The 17,116-nt window shown below is 38.7% G+C and overlaps 1 protein-coding gene across 1 annotated transcript in view; it reads right to left on the bottom strand.

Moving 5' to 3' along the window:
- Nucleotides 1-916: 916 nt before the first annotated feature.
- aco1 (aconitase 1, soluble) overlaps nt 917-17,116 on the bottom strand; it is a 33,135-nt gene continuing 16,935 nt past the window's right edge. The window contains exons 13-21 of the mRNA XM_059355360.1: nt 15,675-15,759; nt 14,067-14,223; nt 12,095-12,219; nt 11,890-11,994; nt 8,268-8,410; nt 6,501-6,648; nt 5,842-5,964; nt 4,370-4,555; nt 917-3,026 (exon numbers count right to left, since the gene is read on the bottom strand). Coding sequence (XP_059211343.1) covers nt 2,910-3,026; nt 4,370-4,555; nt 5,842-5,964; nt 6,501-6,648; nt 8,268-8,410; nt 11,890-11,994; nt 12,095-12,219; nt 14,067-14,223; nt 15,675-15,759 — 1,189 coding nt within the window. The 3' untranslated portion in view covers nt 917-2,909. The remainder of the gene's footprint in view (nt 3,027-4,369; nt 4,556-5,841; nt 5,965-6,500; nt 6,649-8,267; nt 8,411-11,889; nt 11,995-12,094; nt 12,220-14,066; nt 14,224-15,674; nt 15,760-17,116) is intronic.

The following is a 17,116-nucleotide window of genomic DNA, read 5'->3' on the forward strand; positions in this document are numbered from 1 at the left end:
AGAAACTGACTTTCATCTCCAATTTTTTTTTTTTACAATTCTTTGAGAGTAATCCAGGATCAGTGACAGCCTGCATTATATTTATGGAATTTTAGAGCTTTGGGGCGAGGCTCATAGTCTCCAGTGCATTATATAAGAAATGCATTCCAATAAAGTCTCATATTGCATTAGAGTCTGTTTATAGTTTAGAGCAGTGCCAAGGGAGCGCAGAGAAAGGTTATAATAGTTTTGGATTTTTCTTTAGTTTTAGTTTTAATTTCTTTGTGAATTTTTGTTTTCAAATTCAGTTAGTTTTAGTTAGTTTTTAGAGTGAGTTTTCTAATTTTAGTTTAGTTTTTAGTTTTTGAAAATGCTTAGTTTTAGTTTAGTTTTTATTAGTTTTAGTGTTAGTTTTTTTGTAATGGGCTATGTGTTGGTGCCAGATTCAAAGAGTTCATAATAAATGTTTCCTTTATTTCCTTTGGTTTATCATCTCAGCCCCAATAAGGTTATTAACTCTTACAGTTCTGGGTGTTTTGTATTTTGGTTCTAGTGTAAACATCCCAGTCTCAGTAAACATATTCACCATGTGTTGCATGTTCAAATAAATACACTGAATTATGAACGAAAAAAGTTGACAAAGACGAAAACTAAGGACATTTTCACTATAATTTCAGTTAGTTTTGTAACCACACAATACAGTTTCAGTTAGTTATCGTTTTTTTAAAAACTCTTGTTTTGATTTTTATTTCAGTTAACGAAAATGTTTTTTCAATTCTAGTTTTCGTTATTTCTACACTTATAATACTATAACTATAATAACCTTGGCGCAGAGGACTACAAACTTCAAACAGCCCGGCACAAGCCACGTCTACGACGATCCCGTCTATAAATGAAAACATTTCAAATAGAAACTCCAACACAAGAATGCAGCAACTACCAAAAAAAAAAATCCCATTTTAATAATTTTTCAGTAATCAGAGGCTTTCAGACAACAGAGTGTAATGAACACTGGACATGGTTTTATCAGTCTTCCTTATTAAAATGATTAGTGTATTAGGAGAAGAAGACACAAACATCTCACAAAAGGAGCGATTAAGGCAGTCAATAACATGAACCTGACACACTGACAGAAGCAGACTGACAATGTTTGGAATGTCTAAAGAACAAACTACTCTCAATCAAGTCACAAACGTCTTACTTTGTGTTTGATGGATCCATATACTTCCAGTGATTTAACAACCACAGCACAGGATCTATACAGGAGCTTTCCCATCGAACCTGGTCTCACAGAAATCCGTGAAATAGCCACGGATTTCGCTTAACTCAAAATCCGTGGAATAGCCACGGAATCGCTCAAATTTCCGTGAAACTGACACGGATTTCGCTACAATGCAAGTTAATGACAGTCATATCCCGTGGCCATCCCATTGATATTTTTTCCTATTGGTTTGTTCCAAGTCACGTGACTTTCAAGGTCCCGGCGGTCAGAACAAAAAAACATGGCGGACAGTTCTCTCATTTTTAGTGAAAAAAATCAATATTTTGACTTAGTTTCTGCATAAAAATGGATTTTGATCACATTTCTAGCGAGAAATATATGTTTTATTTTCTAAATATTCACTCAGTGAATGTACATAATCACTTTGTATGTTAGAATAGCCACGGGATATGACTGTCATTAACTTGCATTGTAGCGAAATCCGTGTCAGTTTCACGGAAATTTGAGGGATTCCGTGGCTATTCCACGGATTTTGAGTTAAGCGAAATCCGTGGCTATTTCACGGATTTCTGTGAGACCAGGTTGTTCCCATCACAAGTTCTGCCCTTCAGTCATGGACATGTCTGGGTATTTTTTCCGAGCACTTAAATGACTTCATTAAGTCCATATTGGCTTATAGATTAGATGCACATAAAGTCAGTTTTTAAAGAAGATCTGGATGAATACACATGGGTCTTGTGCTATTTGTAACTAGGGATTAACTTCTTCTGTTAATGTGGAAGGAAAACTAAGAACAAAGTCAATATAAATGTGATTCCAGCTCTTGGAAGGTACCATTTGTAGAGGGCGGGGCAGCTGCCTGGTCTCAGCTTTATTTTAAACAACTTTATGGCTGTGGATGACGATGGGACCACAAATTAACAGATTGAGACTTGCATTAATGTTTGCTAACTTATTCTTCCGTGCCTGTTGGCACATTGTTGCACATGTATAGACATGAGCCACCTGAGGCTCAGCTGAGGCTGTCAGTACTTCATATTGATACTTCACAATGCAATCCCCACTTTAGTACTGTTTCTATTTCTGTTTCCTATTGGTTGGTTCCTTTAACCCATTGACGCCTGAAACTTCCTGTAAAACCTCTGGGCGATTTTAAAATAAGCCCCTAAAACCTGAAGTATTTCTGGAAATTCAACAGAAGTGTCAACGCTTCGACTAAATATTAGATTTTTCAGCCTCTGTAGCAGATAGAAATGAAATTCAAAAAGTATTTGAGAGCTTATACAAATACTACAAAGCGACGTATCTGCTTTCCAGGCTTCAATGGGTTAATGTACACATATTTCAACCCAACTGTAGAGAATCGCATTAAACTAATACAAAGAGAACCCACGTTGTAAGAAAGTGGAATCACTCTTTGCCTTAACTCAGCTGTCTCTGAAACCCTGACACAACAGCTAACCACTCATCTATAACCTTATACCTTGCATATTATAACTAAATATACCTCTCATATAATTTCACTAAGGTCTTCTATGCATCTAAACAATTAGCAGCATTCTCAGAACAATAACAAGATTGTGATATATGTGTAAATGGCTCTTTGCACCCAACATGGACAATGACTGGATTATTTTTGGACGCTATTCTTCTGTCAACCATTACATAAAGTGGCTACAGCGATGCCGTGTGGGACTGTAGCTGCATGCTAGTTTTCAGACATCTTGCGGATCATGTAGTTGAGGATTCCTCCGTGGTGGAAATACGCCAGCTCCACGTCAGTGTCGAATCTCATCCTCACTTGGAATGTTTTCCCCGTGTCGAGCTGTGAGGGCAGAGAGACAACATCAAGCATCACGTGACCTCCACTGCACCAATAAAAGTAAGGATGTTTCCACTACAGCCCAATACCCAGAATGAGATGAGGCGGGTCTCACGCTAAAATGCCCCTAATTTGAATAAGAGCCGTCCTGAGCGGTCTTTTGACGGGACTTTATTTGTCCCTGTAGCAGAGCAGGGATGTGTTTCTCCTCTGAAAAAAGCCTGGTTGCTGATTGGATAGAAAGCTAAGCAGGATGTGACGTAGTACTCCACGCCACAACAACACGCGCCATTTGTAAAAACCTGGCGAAGCAGTGTTGCCAACTTAGTCACTTCGTCGTTATATTTAGCGACTTTTCAGATCTCCTTAGCGACAATTTTTTCTGGTGTTATTGGAGACTTTTGGAGACTCGTTCTTAGTCTTCTTAAGGAGCCGTGGGACGGCGGCTTGTTAAGAAGAGTAAGAAAGAGTCAAAGCAGCACAGTCCTGCTGCAGGAGGTGTTCACTTAGCGATCTGTTTGTTTACAACAAGCACCGGACACTCTGTGCACAGTTAGTGATGCCGGTTAATTCACAATCACTATGTTTATGATCAGCGGAGACACTGTGCATAATTAGCCATGCTGCTTTGTTTATGATCAGCTGCTGACGTTATGCACAGTAAGCGACGGCGGCCACAGTTGCGTCTCCCGTGTTTAATCCGTTGCATATCGTTAGCCTCATAGCATATTTGTCTAAGTCATATTTGAACGTTTTCGGGAAACAAGAAAATACACAATTTTTAGTAAGCCCACTGGTATTCTTAATTGATATTGTAACAGTAAGTTAAAATAGAAGTGTGAACAAGTTTGCATAAAAAATTAAACACATCGTTTTCATAACAGATAAAAGTGACTTAGGCAGAATATGCCCTGACTAAGACAATTTTTCTCTTGCATATAAATAATGTAGTTTGGTTTGTATGTAGCCGCAAAAATGGCTAAGGAGATGACTAAGGCAGAAAGTGATTTTGGACTCTAACAAGTGTTCTGATAGGTTGAGAACATAGGCAATAAGGCAGAAAGATGCAGCAGTGGTAGGAGAGTAAAGTTAGGCAGATATCACAATTTGGCCAAAAAATGACTTAGGCAATTATGCTATGAGGCGAACGATATGTGATCACGGTCAAAACTAAGCGATTACCCGACGATCAAAAAAACCATACGTCACCTCCAGAGTCTCTAAATCCCTCTGGGGGCCTTTTTGTAACGGAGACACGCAGAGTGAGCGGACATTTGAGAGGGCGTGGCCTGAGACTTTCCCCCCTAAAGGAAACACGGCTCGTGTCTTACAATACTTGTACAAACCTTCACATCCACCAGCATCCTGGGTGTGAGCTGCTCAGGGATGATGATGGTGTAGCGTTCGCGGCCGGTCAGTCCCAGGCTGTCGGCCGTGTCTCCTGGTAGATACTCCAGAGGAATCACTCCCATCCCCACCAGGTTACTGCGGTGGATCCGCTCGTAGCTCTCTGCCACAACCGCCTTAACACCCTAAGAACAAAACAAACACTTTGCTCAGCTTTCTTCAGCAGAACAACCACAGCATCACATGACCAAAGGTCCATACTGAATTAATTATACTGGTATTTTCTGTATTGAAGCCTCTAGTACTCCTGGGAAGTGAGTGGAGCAGAGTCCTACTTCGCTGTGAAAATGAGGCAGAACATTATAAAAAAATGTTTTAACCCAAACAAAATGTAGCTGTTTCAAAATCATAGTTGGCGCAATTAGTCTAGAGTTCTGTATTATCACATCATATTTTATCTGTACTCCATGTGGTATATAACAATATTTCCTGGGGACAGGACGGATCAAACTAATGTGACCTTGCTACTCTGCTTGCTGAGGCTCTATGCTCTATTTGTTTGGTTTAGTTTAAAGTTAAGTTCAGTTTTCAGCCCCCCACTGCATATCTATTTTACCTGAAAAGTGTCTATTAAGTGGCTTTTGTTTACAAGTATCTGGGAGTGGCCTGCCCCTTATAACTCTGATTTTAGCTGATAATTCTTTAGTGCATTTCATCTTGTCGATCTAAAAAACCAAACAAAAAAAACCCAAACAAAACAAAACTCTTATTCTTTTCTCTTCTTTTCTTCTTTAACATATAGCACTCCTTAGCAATGACAGTTAGCTCTTAAAGTTATGTACTTACTCGATTCCTATGGTCTATGTCTAGTACCATCAGGTTGAATGCACTTATTGTAAGTCGCTTTGGACAAAAGCGTCTGCTAAATCAGTAGTTCTCAACCTTTTTGAGACGCGACCCCCAATTTAACATGCATGTTGTCCGCGACCCCTGCTCACTGAACACAATCTCACACGCACAGTTCAGATCACCCAAAAAAGAAACAAATGACAAAAAAAGACACAAATTGGCCACAAAGTGATCAAAAAAGACACTAAATAACCCAAAAAGACACACAATGACCTAAAAAATAAACAAAAATGACCAATAAAGACACAAAATGACCAATAAAGACACAAAATGACCAAAAAAGGAAAGAAAATGACCAAAAAAGACACAAAATGTTAAAAAAGAGACACAAAATGACCAGAAAAGACACAAAACGACTAAAAAAAAGACACAAAATGACCAAAAAGACTACAACACATGAACACTTTAACACAGTGGAGACAGAGCTGACTTCCAAAATGATTTGGCGACCCCCAGAAATCATCTCGCGACCCCAATTGGGGTCGGGACCCCAAGGTTGAGAATAGCTATGCTAAATGACATGTAATGTAATGTACTTTTACTGCAAAAAAGTGGTCCTCACCAGTAGAAAGGGGCCCTTTGCCGCCCAGTCCCTGGAGCTGCCAGAGCCATACTCCTTCCCAGCTAGAATCAGCAGAGGGACACCAGACTGCTGGTACCTCTCTGCAGCATCGAACACATCCAGCTGGACAAACAGGACCAAACGTGAGAGTTACATGATGTGAGACAACAATCTGCTCTGCTTTAGTTTGTACAGACGCAGCATGCAACCTGGTCTCACAGGAATCCGTGAAATAGCCACGGATTTCGCTTAACTCAAAATCCGTGGAATAGCCACGGAATCGCTCAAATTTCCGTGAAACTGACACGGATTTCGCTACAATGCATGTTAATGACAGTCATATCCCGTGGCTATTCCATGGATATTTGTTCCTATTGGTTTGCTCCAAGTCACGTGACTTTAAGGTCCCAGCGGTCAGAACAAAAAACATGGCGGACAGTTCTCTCATTTTTAGTGAAAAATCAATATTTTGACTTAGTTTCTGCATAAAAATGGATTTTGATCACATTTCTAGCGAGAAATATATGTTTTATTTTCACGGAAATTTGAGCGATTCCGTGGCTATTTCACGGATTTCTGTGAGACCAGGTTGCAGCATGCACACATTTCCATTGGTGACATAAAGACAAATAGTTGAGATAGGTGTGGTGCGTGCTGACCGTCTCTCCAGTTGGCAGGTGAACGGTTTGTGGCGCCTGCTTGTTGAGGAACTTGTTGAAGAGGCGGATGTTGGCAAACGTTCCTCTGGCCATGATGGCGTCGTTGCCACGACGTGAACCATACGAGTTGTAGTCCCGAGGGCTCAAACTGCCAACACACAAACATTGTGTAGCTGAGAACGTTTCTGAACAGACACACCTCATTGTAACTGTGATATAGGCAGTGGTGGAAGAAGTATTCAGATCCCTTATTTAAGTAAAAGTACTAATAAAACACTGTGAAATTACTCCACTACAAGTAAAAGTCCTGCATTCAAAACTTACTGAAGTAAAAGTACAAAATATCAGCACCAAAATGTACTTAAAGTATCAAAATTAAAAGTACTCGTTATGCAGAATGAACCCACTCAGATGTTCTAAATATATTATAAGATTATTTGTATTGATGCATTTATATAAGTAGCATTTTACTGTTATATTTTGCTGTTATGGTGCACTTTAAACGATTCGGTAACGCTTTATAATAAGGTCCTTAATAACCATTAATTAACAAGTAATAAGGCATTGTTCTCGCTTTAGATACGCTAGTTGCAAAAAGCATAGTTAACTTATAGTTAACTTATAATAGATGAGCAATAAAGTATATTTTAATATCAATAAGCAAATGAAATAAGATTAATAAAGGAATGGCAAAGACATAATGGGTGGGTCATGGGTGTTCGTAATGCCATTATTAACACTTATATAAGCTTATAAACACAATCATGTTAATAAGCATCTTGTAAGCAGTGGTGGAAGAAGTATTAGGATCCCTTACTTAAGTAAAAGTACTAATAAAACACTGTGAAATTACTCCACTACAAGTAAAAGTCCTGCATTCAAAACTTACTGAAGTAAAAGTACAAAAGTATCAGCACCAAAATGTACTTAAAGTATCAAAAGTAAAAGTACTCGTTATGCAGAATGGACCCACTCAGATTGTTTTATATGTTCTAAATATATTATAAGATTATTTGTATTGATGCATTTATATAAGTAGCATTTTACTGTTGTCCAGATAGGACTAATGTTAACTACTTAATACACTGTTATGTTTTATAAATGTGTAATCATATTAAATATATGGTATTTTTTCATGTTGAATCTGAAAAGTAACTAAAGCTGTCAGCTAAATGTAGTGGAGTAAAAAGTACAATATTTGCCTCTAAATGTAGTGGAGTAGAAGTATAAAGTTGCATAAAATGGAAATACTCAAGTAAAGTACAAGTACCTCAAGATTGGACTTAAGTACAGTACTTGAGTAAATGTACTTAGTTACTTCCCACCACTGATGACCGCACATTAATGACTGAATGACTCTCAAGTCTAACCGTCACTTAGATATCAATGCTAACATGCTACATGCTAATTGTAATCATGTTACACGAACCCTAATATTGACATGCTAGCATTAGCACGTCCCCTGTGACTGATTTATTATATATGACACACCTCATTGTAACTGTCATATAGGAGATGCATTTCAACTAGATAGCAACATTTCATATGCAGCGGATAATAAACCTATTGTTAATCAGTGATCTTATGACTGAGGTGAAGAGTCATGTGATGTGATGTCCCTCCTGATGTGTCACTTTGTTTTACGTTTTTATATCCATTTCTGTGGATTTCCACAATGATTTCAGTTCGACTACATTTAAAGAGGAAACAGAGATAAAAGCCTGCCCTTAATTAGTCCTTCCTGTTTAAAGCAGTGAGGTGACTCACCCTCTGTTGGTCAGGTAGCGTGCTGCGGGGCTGTTCCTGGCGATGTTCCCTGCAGGAGAAATGTGGTCGGTGGTGACGGAGTCTCCAAAGTTCAGCAGCACGTAGGCGTCATGTATGGAGGCGGGTGGCTGCAGCTTCATGGTCTGAAGAAAGACAACAAAGATGATACATACACTATAGCCATGGCCAGAAATAATAACAATAATATATTATTATAATAATTTTCCTTTTTCCGAAATCTTCCTGCGTTTTTAATATGGGAGCCAATGAGGCTGTTGGTGCGTGCTGGTTGCGCATCTGTGCGTCGTACGCCCAAACTATAACTCTGACAGCTTTACCAGAGGATTGTGAGTGAGAAGACAAATTTTCTTACGTTTCTATGTATAAATTATTTCTGTAGAGTGGAATTTGCGGCCTGGAGCGCAGTTTTAAAATTCATTTTTTGACAGTTTTACCTCTCCCTCTACACTCTGGTGATGATGTCACACACTGTGACACGAACATTCCATGCAATACACACCCATTATAATCTCAGAATTTCTCCAAAAATGATCATGGTCATTGAACAGGGATTGATAAAAAACTATATGACCTATCGAAACGTGGATTAATACACCAATACACAAGACTTGTGTCTACCGTTTAAAGTTTAAATGGAGTCTCTAGGTGGTCCCTGCAGCTACTGCTGTATGGGACCAGTACTCGGTGCGATTGCCCCGAGGCCCTAATAATGATTATATTAGTCTCTTTTAGAAAAATATTACAATATTGTCTGAATAACGTTATGGGTCCTACTATTAGCAGATATTAGTACTGAATAATGGTCATAGGGGTGGACAATATGGCCCTAAAAGATTATCACAATATTTCAGAGTATTTTTTGCCATAACGATATTCTTGAAGATATTAAAAAATACTGAAAAATATATAGACATTTTTTAGTGTGTATAAATAAATAAAAATCCTCAATTAATCATACAATAAAATGCAAAATCAATCATAAATTTAAATGTAGTGTAAATTGCAAATTTCAACAGTTGCCAAATACAAAAAATTAACTCCCATGAGACTACAGCAGGCTGCTACAGTCTAGCTAATTAATGGGAAACCTTTACGCCACTATGTCAAGAAGTAGGAATATTGCCAATATCATGATATGCATTTTTTTTTTACCCATAAAAAAAATATACTGGTATAATCATGAACGATACGATATGGCACACCCCTAAATGGTCATACACAGTAGTAGCTCTCTTAGTAAAAAAACAGCAGTGGTATGAGAGCATTCAATCAATCAAATCAATCAGAAATTGGAATAAAATTTTTCATCTGCATATGTATGAGGTTGACAAATGTAAAATATATAAATAAAAATGTAATGCTAATTGTATCATTTAATGTTGTGAAAAAGAAAATTTGACTAATAATAATGTCAACTTTAAAGCATTAACATTAAAACTGCCATCATGACAATGAATAGAATGTGAAACTGACTTTTTACATTTATAAAGCCAAACTTGCAACTGTTCCTTCACTTTTCAAACAACTGCACTCACTGTATTAACCCATTGAAGCCTGGAAAGCGGATACGTCGTTTTGTATTATTTGTATAAGCTCTCAAATACTTTTTAAATTTCATTTCTATCTGCTACAGAGGCTGAAAAATCTATTATTTAGTAGAAGCGTTGACACTTGAATTTCCAGAAAAACTTCAGATTTTAAGGGCTTTTTTAAAAATTGCCCACAGGTTTTACAGGTGTTTTAGACGTCAATGGGTTAAGCCTATTGCCCACATACCTGCTTACAGACTAATGCACACTAATGCATAAATAAAACAGAGCAATCATTTGCTAATCCTGTTTGACGTATGTTCAATTACAAACTGTACAAAGACAGTTTATTCAATGTTGATACAAACTGACAAACTTTGTTTATTGTAAATATACACTCATTCTGAACATAATGCTCTTTGCACGGCATCTTAACTTGCATTAGTAGGTGCAGCAACAAACACGCAGCAGGTTTCTAAACATCTGATTCCTGCAGAGTTCTTCCTGAGAGGACAAAGGTCACGGGCATCCAGTGTTGGCGTTGGGCCCCTAACAGGCAGAGATTTCTCTGGATACTCTAAATCTTTTAATCACGTTATGGCTTGTTGATGGTGAAATCCACACATTCCTTGTTGGATTATTGAATATACACTTTTCACAAAGTGGTGAACCTCGCTCTATCCTCGCTTGTGAGCAACTGAGACCTTCGAAGATTCCCTTTCAGAAATCATGATACGATCACCAGTTACTAGGCAACCTGACAAACAGCTGTTTTTGGAGCGTTTTAGAACTTTCCCAGGCTTTTCCTCCAGCTTTGTGGAAATTAGATGCTGGCATCAAATTCAGAATAAGAAAATATTTACAAAAATCCATGAAGTTGATGATGTCACACATTTAATATACTGTACTCAGCCCTATTTACATAGGATTCGCTCCATATTTAACTCTGTTAAAGTTACACATTATAGCACATGATTGTCCGCTTTATTTACACTTACATTAGCTTTGCTTAAGCTATTCTATCTCCACTCTGACTCCTCCGGCAGTCAGCCTAAAATGCAGTGCTCTCGTACATCATAAGCACATTAATATATATACCGTAATTTTCGGACTATAAGCCGTGCCTTTTTCCCCATTTTTCGATTCTGCGGCTTATATAACGGTGCGGCTAATCTATGGATTTTTACAGCTAACGGCCACTAGGTTACCTCCTAAAACTATTGAATTTTACAGGTTACAGTCCACCAACTCCAGCAGGAAAAGCTGGAGGCAGGTGTACGTACCAGATCAGCTCGGGGTCCTTCGCCTGTTGATTACGTCACACAATATGATTGGCTGTACGCTTAAATGGGAGTACTATGTACAACGGACAGTTGTGATTGGCTGTATATCACACAGCTGTGATTGGCTGTACGTCGTGGCAACGGCTGTAGTCATAGCAACGCTTGCCTGTGGCGAAACCAACTTTCAAGTTTTGTGTGTTTGTGTGCTAAGCAGCAATAAACTGCTTTTTATTTTGACTATAAGGATGTGGTGTGTGGACTCCTGTAAATGTACATAAAATATGAGAATAATTGTGTTTTTGTTGGATATTTGTGTGTGTATATATAGATAAATACACACTGTGTGTATTTGTGTCGAAAGCTACTTAGTTTGTCGGAGTCGCCGTGTCGTAATCAGCGGCAGACGAAGGACCCCGAGCCAATCTGGCAGGGCGCCGGAAAAGAGTGAAACAGGTAGCGCGCAAAAGTAAAAGTGAAACCGAGAGTGGTACGAGAGACAGAACGAGAGACAGACCGACATTACGAGAGCGAGATAGTTTGTGCAAAGGAAGTTTTCATGCACAAACCGTCATTATGGAAAACAAACGTAGAAATGCATATGATGCAGCTTTTAAGTTAAAGACAGTCAATCTGGCTGTAAAAGAAGCTTCCTCAAGCAGCCATCTCTTTCCCCACAATCCCCTCTGTGCACCAACCCTTACATATGCTAATTAAACATTAAAACACCTGCGGCTTATAGTCCAGTGCGCCTTATAGTGTGGAAAATACGGTATATATATATACACTTACCAAACCATCAAAGAACGGCGGTGACTTAATGTAGGTGGATTGAGGGTCCCAGGTATACAGCTTGTCAGAGGGAGCCACCAGAGAGTTCCAGCGTTCATTCACATTCTGCAACAACAACCCGTTAAAATCCTGTAAACTGTATATCAATCATACATCTACATCACACTGTTAAAATGTCTTGCCAACAGACTAAAGGGTACATTACCTCAATCTTCTCATAGACTTCTTTGAACATCGATGGGATGACAAATGTTCTCTCCACAGCCTGGATCTCTTCCCGTGTGGGCCAGATGTCCCTCAGGAAAATCTCTTTGCCTTCACTGTTTATGGCTACAGAGGACAAAGGAGCAGAATTAAAAGTGACAAACTACCTTTGCTTTATGCATCAAGCCTAAAAGTTGTTATGGCTCTAAAGCTGACAAATATGAACACAAAAGGGTTATTAATCTTATCACAAAAAGCACAAAAGGTTAAACAACAACGCTGCAGTTTATGAGGGTTGGGAGGCTCCAAATGGTGAGAAATACCAACACAGTCAAAACAGGAACAATGGAAAAAAGGTAGGAAAACCTTAAAAAGAGGAACATAGAGCGGTCTATGATGTACACCCAAACTAGAACTGAACGATTAATTGCATTTGCAATTATATCGCAATATGATAGAACGCAATTTTCTAATTGTAAATGCTTTATGGAGCTTTGATTTTTTTTAAAAAAGGTACTCCTGTTGTTATACAGTATTTATGTCCACTTAAATAAACAGTTTCAATAAAACTCCTTGTGATATGTCATATTTGACTTTGACTGATATTCAGCCTAAATATATCGGGATATGACTTTTGGTCCATATCGCCCAGCCCTAGTTTGTTGGTAGTTCCATTTATTATTCTTGTATAGTTTAGTATATATTTGATTTGATCAATTTGCTAGATAGGATTTACTATCCTGTTTGTTTCTCTTGGGTGAGCAACTGCAAAGATACAAATTTACATGAAGTGAAATGGAGAACTGCACTTGTTTGTCCTCCAAACTTCGTAGCCAGTCGCAAAAGAATGAGGGGTCAGAAATTGCAGCTCTTCGGCATTGCAGCATTCACCTACTCAAAAAATCCGACCACCTCAGTGCCAAGTAAAGCCCAGTACCACTGGACGGGGATCAGAGAGCATCAGATTGGATTCCTTGCCAGAACCTACATCAGTATCTGCTTTCAAAATCCTGTGTTGCTGAAAGAGTAAATACACCCTGAACTCCTGTCAGGTGGCGAGGTTGTGGGGACACTGACGGACCATAATCACCCAGTGGAACCAGCATGCAGAGTTCACATGCTGGTGGTGCTGCTAGGAACTACTACGGGTTCTCTGGGAGCACAGAGAATGAATGTGTGGGTACCTGACTCACACTTCAGCCAATGTCTCTCGTACAATCAAAGCCAGTGTGAGTTAAGAACCAATAAAAAGTCATAATCATTCAGTTTGGATTGGTAGAGAAGTTAATGTTACGGTACACAACATGACATCTGCTGGGAAGAAAAACTAGCCTGGCTAACACCAGACTAGCGAGATCACCGGCGTTACAATAGCGGGGCTAATAGCTAATAGCCCCGCTATTGTAACACCGGTGATCTGGCTACGAGCCGGGGGACAGCGGAGCCGCTGAGAGAGCTTTCGCCTTTCAACTTTCGCTCTAAAGTATTTAAAACACCATCTACAGCTAAAGAGAGTTTCGCGTCTGCAGCAGCCATGTTGGATCCGTAAGAAAACTACAAGCTTCCAAGTGCCGAGTAGTACGCGTCATCGTCTTGCCGTCTAAGAAACCTCTCTGGTTTCCAGACCCTTTCGCAGTTCGAAATGAAATCGAGCACGCAAGGCAGTCTGGGTATACCCAGGGTAAAGACATACAGCAATTCTTAAGAAAAAAATAGTGAATAGCATTTAGGAACATCTTATTTTTTTTCTTAAGAATTCTCGTTAGTTTTATCTTAGAAAGACTTTTGTCAATCTGTCCCCTGGTGCCTACATTACCCACAAGGCAACGTGATCATCCTCAGTTTGGTTGGAAACCCAGCAGTAGAAACGAGGAGCTAGCTACAGAGGTCTGGCAGAACTTAGATGCAAGTTAAAAAGAATCATAACTTCTTTTGTTTCTTTGTGTTTTTACTCTCAAAATCTAACAACTTACCAATGGGTTCTTTCTCGAAGTCTATCCTCACGGTGCCAGCTATTGCATATGCAATGACGAGTGGTGGGGAAGCCAGGTAGTTAGCTCTGGTGTTGGGGTGAACTCTCCCTTCAAAGTTTCTGTTGCCTGATAGGACACCTGCAGCCACCAGATCTCCCTAAAAACACAAAACCACATGAACACCTTCAAATGATAGAAACACAGCATGACAGAGAATACGACATGTATTTATGTGTTGAAATGAGTTACTGTACATCTACATATCTTGTAAAATGAGAGAGATCTTCAGGTCAGGAAAAAGTAAGAAGCAAACAGAAATAAAAAGACAGAAGGTGGGTTTAGTGTCTGCAACTGGGATGGGCAACTGGAGGCCCGGGGGCCACATACGGCCCGCACCCTCACTTGAAGGGGCCCTCAGTATAACTACAGTTGAAACCAGAAGTTTACATACACTATATAAAAAGACACATATGCTTTTTTTTCTCACTGTCTGACATGAAATCAGAAAATCACTTTTCCTGTTTTAGGTCCGTTAGGATCACCAAAATTATTTCTATTTGCTAAATGCCAGAATAATGAGAGAAGGATTTTTTTACACAATTTTTTATGACTTTCTTCAAAGTCAGAAGTTTACATACACTAACATTATTATGCCTTGAAACTATTTGGGAAAGCCCAGATGATGATGTCATGTCTTTGGAAGCTTCTGATAGGTTTATTGACAACATTTGAGTTAATTAGAGACACACCTGTGGATGTATTTTATGGCACACCTGAAACACACTGCTTCTTTGTGTGACATCATGGGAAAGTCAAAAGAAATCAACCAAAATATCAGGAAGAGAATTGTGGACTTGCACAAGTCTGGTTCATCCTTTGGTGCAATTTCCAGATGCCTGAAGGTTCCACATTCATCTATTCAAATAATTATACCCAAGTATAAACACCATAGGAATGTCCAGCCATCATAGCGCTCAGGAAGGAGACGGACTCTGTGTCCCAGAGATGAACGTGCTTTGGTCCAAAATGTGCATATCAACCCAAGAACAAAAGCAAAAGACCTTGTGAAGATGCTGGCTGAAGCTGGTAAGAGTGTGTCATTATGGCATTTAGCAAATAGAAATAATTTTGGTAATCCTAACGGACCTAAAACAGGAAAAGTGATTCTCTGATTTCATGTCAGACAGTGAGAAAAAAAGCATATGTGTCTTTTTATATAGTGTATGTAAACTTCTGGTTTCAACTGTACATGCATCTTAAAAGTGCAGTGTAAAAATGCACAAAATTACTTCTTGCAATAAATGTTGGTTTGCTGTTCTTGCACTGGAAAAAAAATTAAGTTACTGCACTGTAAACATATTTAAAATTGCAGTTTCATCATATCTGGTTAAGTGCACGCTCCTATATGTGGCCCTGTAGTAGTGTTGATGAAAAATTGTGGCCCCCTGCAGCATTTAAGTTGCCCATCTCTGGTCTACAATATGCAGACATAATATGTATAATATACATGGAAGAATGCTGGGAAGAGAAAAAAAAAGACAAATAAGGAGGAAAAAGAGCGAATGAGTGCTTTAAGATATGACAGTAGGATGATGGAGCAGCCTCTACCTGGGTTATGGCCTCCACCACCGGCTCTGGGAGTGGCCCACTGTTGCCTATACAGGTCATGCAACCATAGCCAACAACCTCAAAACTAACAGGAGAGACAAAATGATTGTTTACAAGGTAAGCAAATTATCTTCAAAGAGCTTCATACTAACTTCAGTTGACTGTGCCATGTGCAAATAATCACGTGAGGTACAGGAGTGACACTAGTATCAGAGGATTGTGGCTGACAATGTGCCAGTGTTTGAAAGCAGAGCTGTAACTCTGTTTCAGAGCCGTAACCTTTACTCATGACCGGATTGAGGGCACTTCAACTCTGTTTCATCGCCTTCTTTGATTGAATACTTGCATATAAATGTAATACCACAGACAGCCAGCAGATGGCCCCATTTTCACTCTATCAAATGCTTGAAAATAGTATTTTCTTCAGGGGGATTCAGTGGCTTCACTAAGCTTTGTCTCCTCATCATCTATCTATAAAAGCAAGAAGCATCCATGTGTGTGTGTGTGTGTGTGTGTGTGTGTGTGTATGCCTCATGATAACAGCTGGTTTTATATACACAACTATATATAACGTATAAACTATATTAGCTTTTATATCTATCCATAAAGCAAGAAGTGTCCGTGTATGTGTGTGTGTGTGTGTGTGTGTGTGTAATTTCGTTGTCAATTTTTGTTTTCAAATTCAGTTAGTTTTAATTAGTTTTTAGAGTGAGTTTGCTAGTTTTGATTAGTTTTATTTTTTGGAAAATGCTTAGTTTTATTTTATTTTTTATTAGTTTTAGTGTTAGTTTTAGTTTTTTGTAATGGGGTATTTGTTGGGTGCCAGATTCAATAAGGTCACAATAAATGTTTCCTTTATTTCCTTTGTCTGATCCATCTCAGCCCCAATACATTTATTACGTCATAAAACCAGATAGATGAAATAGATTTCATATCAACCAAAAAGGTTTATGTATGAAAAAAGTTGACAAAGACGAAAAACTAAGGACATTTTCACTATAATTTTAGTTAGTTTTAGTTAGTTTTGTAACCACACAATACAGTTTCAGTTAGTTATCGTTTTTAAAAAAACTCCCGTTTTTATTTTTATTTCAGTTAACGAAAATGTTTTTTCAATTCTAGTTTTCGTTATTTCGTTAGTTTTCGTTAACTATAATAACCTTGGCATGAAGGTGTGCATCCTCGATTTTGAAGATTTTTGAATTCATTTTTCGAAATATAATTATTTACGTAGGACGTGTTGCGGCATTGCACCGTTTCCGATCGGACGCATTTTAGGGGAGCTCCCCCTCCGCCCCTTGTGTGATAGGCCTACACCTGGTCAGTAACACAATTCACTCTGGATTTCCACCCTGACTCATCTCATCTGTAAGTCTATTTAGCCTACCTATCTTTAGGAGTTTTAAAGTGCGTTACAAGGTTTGATTTTCCAATAATATTCA

The sequence above is a fragment of the Centropristis striata genome, chromosome 17, assembly GCF_030273125.1.
Source record: "Centropristis striata isolate RG_2023a ecotype Rhode Island chromosome 17, C.striata_1.0, whole genome shotgun sequence".
Taxonomy (NCBI): domain Eukaryota; kingdom Metazoa; phylum Chordata; class Actinopteri; order Perciformes; family Serranidae; genus Centropristis; species Centropristis striata.